The following is an 11,167-nucleotide window of genomic DNA, read 5'->3' as shown; positions in this document are numbered from 1 at the left end:
TGTGTGTTATCTCTCTGTAGGAATTTTCTCCTTCATAGTTAGCTCCGCTTCTCGTCTAGGCATGTCCACGCTCATCGCACCACCTTTCAGAATGTTAGATCTCAGATTATTTTCTATGAACACACCTCAAGAGTTAGAGCCAAGTGAAATGGAAAATAAAGTGAACCGAGAATTACTGCGGAAGGAATCAGGGGAGTCCAAATATCCTTCCCCGCTTTTGTCGTCATTGTCTCTTATTTATTAAAATGTATTTGATACAATTATAGAAAGGAGGGAACAATTATGGAAATTGTTTTTAATATGATTAATGCTCTCAAAAATTGTATGGATCTCATTCCATATGTATATTACAATTTGAATTTTGATATTGCAGTAATTGGTCAATTTGCTAGAATGCGGCTGAGGGAGGCAATCGACTAGTTGGTGACATGTCTTGTATTTGGTCAATTGATGTGTTTACAATTCATATGTATATTACAATTTGGATTTTGATATTGCGGTAATTGGTCGATTTGCTAGAATGCGGCTGAGGGAGACAATCGACTAGTTGGTGATCATGTCTTGTATTTGGTCAATTGATGTGTTTACAATCTCGTTCGCCGCAGCAAAAGCAGGTCAGTAGTCCAATCGTGATCAGGGGATTTCTGTTTGCTCTTCGGTCGGTCATTCATTCGACTAATGAGTCGATTTGTTTTGTCAGGTGAACCGCGACTCACTTGTCGCTTTGACTTAAGTTTTACAGGAACTACATCACATCTACCTGGTCAGCTCGTCATCTCAGCCGGATACTCTTATTAGCAAGGTCTTAGACGAATCTTGTAGCTATCTATGTGAGGTATTTGATGAAACTTGTTGTTATGATGAATTATATCTCACCCTTGGCGGATCTTGTCGCTATCGGGTAAGTAACCCTCTCCAGAGCTTTGACCTATCTTGGGTTTAGAGACGCAGTTTCATGTACTTGGCGGAGACTTGTCAATCAACTGTTTACCCTTGGGGAAGAATTTTTATTTCTGGTTGTTTGTTATCTTTGAGATTCGTGTCGGTAGTTCTAGCGCATACAAGAATACAAAGTAAATTTTCAGGAAATTCAAAACTCACCTCATAGTTTATTTGTGGAGGATTCCAAACTAATCAGATTTGGCAGATTTTAGACTACACTGCAAGCCACGGATATTTCTGCCACTTATAGCTGCCCAACAACCTCTGCCCACCAACCTTGTTGGCTGCCCATCGGTGGTGGGACCACCCACGGATATTTCTGCCACTTATAGCTGCCCAACAACCTCTGCCCACCAACCTTGTTGGCTGCCCGTCGGTGGTGGCACCACCAGCCAGCCATGTAGTTGTCCATCACCGCCAACCAACATTTGTTGCCTCTGTCCGGAGACTGGGTACCTCCACTCATGGGGTGCATTGATACTTATTTTTCCATCCTCTTTTATTGCTGGGCACATAAAATCTAGCCATTTTAACTAAATTACAAGCCAAACGAAAATCGCACACTTCTGTTAACATGCATCAAGGTTTGTAGATGTATGGGTTGACCTTCATCATCATTATACTAGACAAATCATTTAAAAGGTTTAACAACCCAACCGCTAACACGACTCTGTTTGTGTAACCTGACCGTTCTATGTGAAGAGCATTTTAATCGCTCGAGTATTGTGTATGTTATTGAGTCAGGAAATAGCCCCCGTTCTTTCAGAGTTTCATAAAGTTCAAAAGCTTCTACCACCTTCCCATTTCGCTCCAAAAGGTCAAGCAAGATGTTGTATGTCACAATGTTTGGGTGGCATCCCTCAGCTAGCATTTCATCAAACAAGTTAAAAGCCATCTCAACTTTATTTGTTTTTACAAAACATTCAATCAAGGTGCTGTATGTAAAAACATCAGGATTTAAGCCCTTCTTTTGCATTTCCTTGAACCGAATATGGGCTTCATCAAGATCACCATTTTTCCCAAGACAGTTGATCAAAGAATTATAACTGATGACATCAGGTTTGCAAACACTGGATTTCATTTCCTCGAAAAGTTCCAAAGCCTTCTCAACCAGGCCAACTTTGCCAAAACTTGAAAGAAGAATATTGTACGTAAAAATATCAGGGGAAGGCCCACTATCCCTCATTTTTTCATACAGAGTTTGAATATATGATAATTGTTTCAATTTACTAAGAGCTGAAAACACTATATTGTACATCATAGTGTCTGTAGGTATTCCTTTTTCATGAATCTTATTCAACAGATCGATTGCCTCCATTGTCTTCCCAGCATTGCACAGAGTTTCCAACATGGACACAAAAGCATCTCTATCTCCTTCATCATGGAAGTTCCACATTCTACAAAACAAACTATGGGCCTCACTTGCATGACCTGATTTACTTAGTGCCTTAACTAAATAAGAATATATTGATTTATTCATGTACTTGGTTGACACGTCAACAACTTCGTCCAATCGATGTAGTTGGCCTTCTGCAGCTAACATTTCCAAAATAATGCTGTAAGTAAACTCATTGGGCCGACAATCCCTTCTGATCATCATTGTGAAAAGAAGGATTGCTTTGTCAACAATTCTATTTTTTGCAAGGGCCTCCAGCATGGTATTATGTGCAATAAGATTTAATGAATGCCCCTTTCCTACCATCTCATCAAAGAAAGAGAGACATTTAGTTATGTTTCCTGTTTTACCATACATTCTAATGAGAATTGTGTATGTGTAATGATCTGGTTCGCAGTGCTTCTGCTTCATGTCTCCAAAAACTCTATTGCCCAGATCAACCTGCCAAACAATCGAGTCAGAAATAGAAGAGATAAAATTTACGAAACAAGTAAAACTTAGAGGTGAGAATCTTGGTAGCTCAGTTAATTGAAATCGCCTTGGAAAAATCAGAAGAAGAAAAAAAAAAGTTTTAATGTGCAACGAGGGAAAGAAGACATATATAAGTTTATTCTAGTAGTTTAATACCAGATAAACACCATCATTGAATGCATATAGAAAACACTAAAAATATAATTAAAATAAATTTCTATAGCAGCAAAAAGCCACCTGAAATTTCATTCTTTATTTCATGAAGAAAAATATAGCTACCACCCACTAAGTATTGTGCTAAACCTCTTATTCAGTTTCAGTAAGCAGTAGGAGAATGGTTAAATTAATACAAAAAACATCAATTCTGAACTAGCATTATTTCTCTAAATTAGAAATATAAATATCAAAAGAAAAAAAAATGCAATTCTACCAACCATAGCATACAAGTTTATTATTGCAAGGAGAAAAAATAATGAGATAAGGATACAACAACAAGCCAACAAAATAAACATTCTATAAAAATTCCAATACAAAGTAGATATTTTTTTAAGGAGTTTTAATTCTCAGCTTCATTTTCAATCCTATATAAAATATCTTATTTTGAAACTTCTAATAGCTTCTTCATTTTCGGTGTTCAGTTTCAGTGGTGGTTTCAGATACTTTTTTATTATAAATTAATACAAAAAACAATTTAAAAACATTAAAGAAGGTTGTGCAATCAAAGTTCTAGTTACAACACATGAAATATAATGAGACCTTGGTCACAAAAATCAAATAGATTTTTGATAAATATTTTCACTAAAAAAATCAACAAGCTTCGGGTCAACCTACCAAGTATCATCAAAAAATTTCTTGAAGCTCTTCACTTTTGGACAACCTTGAAAATAAAAATACTAAAACGTTCCAAATCAATTTCAACTAAAAAATGGCCTAACAACATCAAAACTACTGAAACTTAAAACCATGATTTTTAAGTAGAACATAAGCCTAAGCATATGATTTTAAAAATAAGCCATCCTGAATTTAGCATCATTATTGCATCAATTTTAATGAATTTTGACTAAAAAGTCACTTAACGCTCATGACCACAATTTAACCTCAGATGACGGCACAAGCTCTAAGACACTTTTAACTTTTGACTCAAACATGATCAATAATTTAATTTGAGTAGAGTTTTAGTTGGAAGCTCAAGCTGAACTATTCAAGTGATTCAATGGTGCTTATGAGATATGCATTAAATTTGAAAATTCAACCCAATCAATGCTATCAGAAACTGTTTTGGTAATTACAATTAATTTAAGGGATGGGCAACAAAATTAGAATAATTGATCACTTTAGCTTAACACATACTAATCTTAATACTAGTAACGAAATGCGAAAGAAAAATAAAGAGCATAAAATATAATTTTTATGTGATACAGCCTGAATCAGCCAACATCCACACCTAATTCACACACAAATTAAAACTCCAATCCCTCAATAACAAATTAAACCTATGTAAGAGATAATAAACTACAAAAGTATGCTACTATTAGATATCTGAGTGGTATAACAGTAAATTTAAAGAGTTTAGCAAAGCAAACTGTTAAAAATCCCAATAAAATAAAAGATTCTTCCATTCATTAAATTAATGACAATTTATCTTTGGCAAATTTTAACCAGAAGCTCGGGCTTACCCATCCAAGCCATCATAACTGTACTCATGAATCAGTTTCGACATTTGCAGATTCAAATCAAAACATGTTATTTGAGGATGCTTATTCATTATCAAGGATAACTTCATGGCTGTTCTTTAACAAATCGAACTGATTGTTCACCAAGCTGGCATCAACATAAGGGTTGATAGATTATGATGGCACACTGATAATATTAGGAGAATTTACATACATTACACACAATTCTTTTGTATTTATATATCAAACACTTAAAGTTTGATATTTACACTTATAATGCCTTGTATTTCACTTTTAAAAAGATAATGATGACAGTATTTTGGACGTGATGTTAAAAAATTGAGTGGTATGCATATATTTTTTAAAGATGGACCGCAAGATATACTTGCAATCCACCCCAGTTAATGCTATGTGCTTTATTTGAGGTGAGCATCGAATCTAGGACCCCATGAGACTTAAGGTCCGTTTGGGGCAGCTTGTGCGTTTCAGACGAGGCGAGCATCGAATCTAGGACCCCAGGAGACTTACTCTGCCAACAAAAGAGCCCGCCAGTGCGCACATAATTGAGCGGTATGCATATAAATATGAATGTTTAGGTGTTAGTGGCCCATAATAGTATTGATCTTAGTAGACCAGCAGTCTCAAAAGCTTTGTGACAAACCGATAAAAAAATTCAATAAAACAAAAGATACTTTCAGGAAAAAATCTGCTAGCATTTGCTGTTTGAATCCCATATAAAATTAAGCTGCCAACAAAAGAGCCCGCCAGTGAGCACATAATTGAGCGGTATGGATATATATATGAATGTTTAGGTGTTGGTGGCCCATAATAGTATTGATCTTAGTAGACCAGCAGTCTCAAAAGCTTTGTGACAAACCGATAAAAAAATTCAATAAAACAAAAGATACTTTCAGGAAAAAGCCCGCTCCACATCCCGATGCCTCAAATAAGCTTGCATCAAACACTTATATGTGTATCCATTGAACCTCAAATCCCACTGCTTGGCAAGTTCCAAACACCTATCATATTCCGTTCCCCCCATAGCCCCGATCAAGATATTCACCGTCGATATATTCCCCTTAACCCCCTCCTTCACCATTTCATCCACAATCCCACCAATTATATCTTGTTCAGCACTCGAACGGGCGAGAATGGCAAGGATACGGTTGTAGGCGAAACAGTCAAGGCGGAATTCAGGGAGCGTCTTAACGAAGCGGAAGAACTCGAGGGCCTTTCGAAGGGGCCGGAGGGATTTGAGAATCTCGCTGACTTCGGAGGGGTTTAGGGTTAAGGTTAAGGTTTGGAGATAGTCGGCGACGTCGAGAAGGGGATCGGTGGAGGGCGAGGGAGCGGTACGGAGAAGGTTGCAGATGTGGCAGATGAGGTCTCGACGGGGAATGGGGTAGCCATGAGAGTCTAAGGAGAGGTTAGAGGGGTCGAGTTCGACTATGATTTGACGGCCGGAGGAGTCTGCGCGGACCACGCGGGCGGTGTAGCTGGTGGCGAAGGAACGGAGAGAGTAGAGAAAGGGAGGGAATGTGTCAGAGAAGACCAGCTGACGGAGGGCGACTTGCGACATGTATCGACCAACTTGCAGTTTCGCGCTCAGATGGGGAGCAAGCCGTGTGTGTCGCTCTTTTGCATTAGCTTTACATATAAAATAAGGGATTTTATATTCATACCCCCCATTCGTTATATATTTACATATCTAACAACTAAATTTAAATTTTTACATTTACACCGCCGAAATCTTTCATATCAAAACAGACATAGTGGTGAAAAACATATTTTTGTGCAGAGAGAAGATTACATGTAAAAATTAAAATTTATATGCTATATAAGTAAATACACGAGAATTGAGTGACATGTGGGTAAATCGTCCTAAAATAATATATGTGCATTACACAAATTATGCATTTATACATTTCACATTTTAATATCATAATTATATCATAAATACCACCCAATTTATGTATATTTACATCTGTAACATCTAATTTTTTTTAACATGTACACCACTAAAGTCTTTAATATCACATTAATGATATCATCATTTTAATTTTTTTTAAAAAGTGAAATTAATCTTTTGATGCATTGGTAAGATTATACGTGTTGAATTCAGATTTGTTCTGTGAATCACACCCAAGGATATAGCATTGTGAACCAGGAGACAGAAACAAAGAAAGTGGGGAAGAGAGGAGAGAGAGTGTGTGCACATGGACTTGGCCCTGACAGCTGGCTGAGGGTGGTCGGCTGGCTAGGGTGGTCATCGAATCTCTTTATGATCAGCATAACACATTTTTAACATACATAAAGTTTCCAAGTCTCTTACATCTTGTAGGCGAAATTGTGATATATACAAAAAATGCAGTCACAATAATGTGCCAATTATACTCCCTTAGTTTTTAGTAGTCTTTTGCGCCCTATTTTTGTTAGCTATGAAGCGGCATCCTGAGACTTTTGGGTCAACTTTTGCTCTATGTTGATTAGCAACCCAGTCCCCAGGAAGAACATTGGTTGGTATTTTTATAAAGTATCGTCTAACTCAAGTCTTACTCCTCACCTGTCTTGTTTTCTTGATAGGATTGTTGCCTCAGTCGGGCCGCAACTTTTATCAGGTCTTAAGTGAATCTTGTCGCTACCTTCGCAGAGGTAACAGTTGAGACTCGCTATATGGGTGATTTGTGTCTTATCTTTTGTAGAGCTTGTCGCTGTTGAGCATAGAACCGCCTCCAGTGCTCTTTCCGTGTTGAGTTTAGAGACGAATTTTGAGATGCTTTGAGCGTTGAGGGAAAATTTCTTTGTGCATCTCATATTTGGAATGACTCTGTATAGGATTGTTTCCTCCTTGGTGTGCTCCTCTTTCTATTGGTTGCATGATTCACGCTCATTACACCTTTTGGGATGTTGAATCTTGATTTTTCCAATAAATCACACCCAATGGATAGAGCTTTGGGAATCATGAGGGAGAAACAAAGAGAGTATGAGAGAGAGGAGAGTGTGTGTCCACATGGACTTGGCCCTAAGGGCCAAAACGGGATATTCTCGGGCTATTTGATCACTTTTATTTCATCAAATGAGAGAGTACATTTAGAAGGAAAAAAATGATCCCTAATACATAAAGACGTCCATTTATTTATAGATGATAGAAGGATAAAAGATAAAATTACAATGTTATACTTGCTTAAAAGAGCTGGTACAGGACATTCCGGTCTTTTTGGTAATGGAAATATATCGCTCGGGAGCTCATCGATTGGTGAAGCTGGGTGTGGGAGTGGCCAGCTGGCTTAGGATGGAAGGCTGGCTGAGGGCGGTTGGCTAGCTGAGGGAGGCCAGCTGACTGAGGTGGGTGGCTGAAAGAGGGCGATCGATTGGTTGAGGTGGACGGTTGGCTGAGGTGACTGGCTGGTTGAGGTGGTCGATTGATGGTCATGGGAATCTATCGCTCGAGAGCTCATCAGTCAGCAAAGTTGAGTGTCGGAGCTGGACGGCTGGCTGAGGGTGGTCGACTGGCTGAGGGTGGCAGACTGGTGAAGGTGGTCGAATCTGGCTGAGGGTGGTCGACTGGCTGAGGAGGTCAACTGGCTGAGGGTGGCAGACTGGTGAAGGTGGTCGACTAGCATAGATGGGCGCCTGGCTAAGGTAGCTGACTAAGTGAGGTTGGTTGAGGTAGCTGATTGATGGTCAGCTGAGGTGGCCATTGAATCTCTTCAAGGTCAACAGAGCACTTTTTAACATACAGTATGTAAAAACTAAAGTATCAATTGTTAGATAAGCAAATACAAATGAATTAAGTGAAATGTATATAAATCTTCCTAATTCATCTCAAACACTTCTATGAATATTATATGAACTTGTCAATTGCCATCATTATCAAGGTATGTGTAACAACATCGTGTTTTTCTTCTCAAGAAAGATGATATTATCGTTGCACAATGCCCAACATTATTTTAAAAAGACTGATTTTCAAAGTAGGGTTGCCCAACATTATTTTAAAAAGACTGATTTTCAAAGTGAACATTAATTAATGTTTTTGTAAATTAAATATCATCAGGTTTTGTCAAAATAATTTTGAGAAATTTTTCAAAGTAGTGAATCGGATTTCAGTCTCTAAATATGTATTTGTATCATATAAAGATAATTTTTTTTTAAAATATTTTTGCATAAATCAAATTCATCAATAAAATCAACTAACGCATGCTCAAATATCTAATTATAAGTCATCAAGGCCTAGAACAGGTTTGGACATGGCTTTGTCAAGGCATGATTGAAGTTATTACGCTATAAGTAGGGGCGGAAGAGGTTAAAGTTCCGTTTGGGGCAGCTTATAAGTGTGGGCGGCGTTTTGAAAACGCCGCCGTACCGTTTGATTCGCTCTTTTCGCCAGCTTATCGGAAATTGCGTTTGGTTTTTTACACTAAACGCAAGCCGTGGGTCGACCCCTGCGGCCGACCCGCGGGCCGCGGTTTAGGGGAAACCGCTTATTGAAACGCACAAGCTGCCCCAAACGGACCCTAAGTCTAGGATCTCCCCAACTACTCAAGTTATATTTAGGATGGGCAATTGCCTATCTTGAAATTTAATATTTCTCTGTATAAAAAGTAATTTTTTTTTTTTTAATGTAGTTTAGGTAATTTATTAATTTTACCCCTTCTCGATATTTTTTTTATTTTTTATTTTTTGCTCATTAAATAAAAAAATTTAAGTATTTGATGATTTTGTCCACCCAAAAAGATAGTTATGATCCTATAAATAATTACAAATTTATAAACAAAGGGTTCTTTCAAATAAAATTATAAGTTTAAGGAAACTAAGGTTGGACCAACCCGACAACAAAATGAGAAAGAGAGCGGGATGTGTCAAAGCCAGGTCAAAAGAAAGTAAAGGCTTTTTCGATCAAAAATAAACTTATGCTACTAAGAAATAATATAAATAAAAAATCACCAAGGCGTACTAATTCTTTAAATATTTTTTCAGAAGATTTACATGCAAATCACACAATCTATATGTATTTACATATCTAGCAACAAAACTTTATTTTTTTTGTATATGTCAATGTAGCTATGCATACAAAAGGTGTATTTCACTTTTTAAAATATAAAATGGTGGTATTTTTATCAATGTATTGGCCATTGTCAAGCACGTGACAAGAAGAAAATATTTCAAGCATATTTGGAGGAAGCACAAGGCGGCGGTTGAATTTGACAAATTTGGCAGTACAACTCAGCAAACTCGCTCATCTAACTTGCACTAAATAAAGAAGACAATACTACAAGCATCAACATAGCCGACATGTTCGACTAAACAGTTCACCTAGCAAGTTTAACAAATTAGTTTGATGAGCTAACTCAATAAGTCAAGGGCAACTAAATTGACTCACCCCATAGTCACATAGTTATACCACATAATGCACAACACTTCTGGTTACATCATTGTCTTATGTAACCACCTCTAGGGTCAGCCCAAATTAATAGGAGAAGAGGATATTCTCTTTCTTATTCTTGAGGACTTGAACTAAATTTTTCCTGTTTCATATTCATACGTAAGAAAATTTTCCTCTTTGCCTACTTCCATTTCTAGTTTCATAATTATTCTCTTCTAATAAGCCCTTTCCTCGGTGGCGTAAGATCACTGATAATAAAGAATTCAACCTCCTTTAAAATGCAGAGTGTGGATTGTGCCACAAATTAGAAGAACTTTACATGAATAAGAAGCACAAGTTTGAAAGATTTTGTAAACACTGAGTGCACAAGAGAATTTGTGGTGGAACAAATGAATGAGCTAAAAAAATAGATGATAATAATGATCAAAGAATAAAGCACGGGCCAAAAGTGACGCCAGAGAGAGTTGTCATCTGCTTCTTCATAATTTCAGGTTACATATAAAACTCAATAATGAATACTATTCTTAAGTCACTAAAGTAGACTATCATTCTCAACTTTGATAATTTTATCATGTTATGATGTTACTATATATTCCTTTCATATATTTATGAATTATGATGATAGTATGTATGTATATTTATATGTATATGTATATGTATATGTATATGTATGTATTTAGATAATTATGTATGTAGATGTATATGTATGTATGTATGTATCTACATGTATGTGTGTCTGTATGTATGTATGTGTGTTTGTATGTATGTTTATGTGTATGTATGTGTGTCTGTATCTATGTCATTGTGTATGCGTGTGAATTTATATGTCTGTTTGTTTGTATGTATGTATATGTTTGTATGCATGTGTGTGTGTGTGTATACGTGTGTGTGTGTGTATACGTGTGTGTGTGTGTGTCTATATTTGTGTATGTGTGTCTGTATGTTTGTATGTGTGTGCGTATGTATGTATGTCTGCAAGTGTTTTTGTATGTGTGTATTTGTGTATATGTGTGTTTGTATGTCTGTATGTGTGTATGTATGTATGTGTGTATGTATGTATGTGTTTGTGTGTTTGTGTGTTTGTGTGTCTGTGTGTCTGTGTGTTTGTGTATGCATGTATGTTTGTATGTCTGTATGTACGTGTGTATGTGTGTATGTACGTGTGTGTGTGCGTGTGTGTGTGCGTGTGTTTGTATTTGTGTGTGTCTGTATTTGTGTGTGTCTGTATGTGTGTATGTGTGTTTGTATGTATGCATGTGTGTATGTATGTATGTATGTGTGTAAGGGTCTGTATGTATGTCT

General features: G+C 36.9%; 1 protein-coding gene across 1 annotated transcript; it reads right to left on the bottom strand.

The window, feature by feature from the left end:
• Positions 1–1,258: 1,258 nt before the first annotated feature.
• Positions 1,259–6,106, bottom strand: LOC110029958 (pentatricopeptide repeat-containing protein At1g51965, mitochondrial). The gene is given in 3 exon segments (XM_020732465.1): positions 1,259–2,779; positions 3,113–3,173; positions 5,391–6,106. Coding segments are annotated over 3 exon segments (1,938 nt in total). The 5' UTR covers positions 6,062–6,106; the 3' UTR covers positions 1,259–1,573.
• Positions 6,107–11,167: the final 5,061 nt, after the last annotated feature.

Source organism: Phalaenopsis equestris, unplaced genomic scaffold, assembly GCF_001263595.1.
Source record: "Phalaenopsis equestris unplaced genomic scaffold, ASM126359v1 Scaffold000617, whole genome shotgun sequence".
Classification (NCBI taxonomy): Eukaryota; Viridiplantae; Streptophyta; class Magnoliopsida; order Asparagales; family Orchidaceae; genus Phalaenopsis; species Phalaenopsis equestris.
The sequence above is the reverse complement of the archived record's forward strand: the minus strand, read 5'-3'. Positions and strand labels throughout refer to the sequence as shown.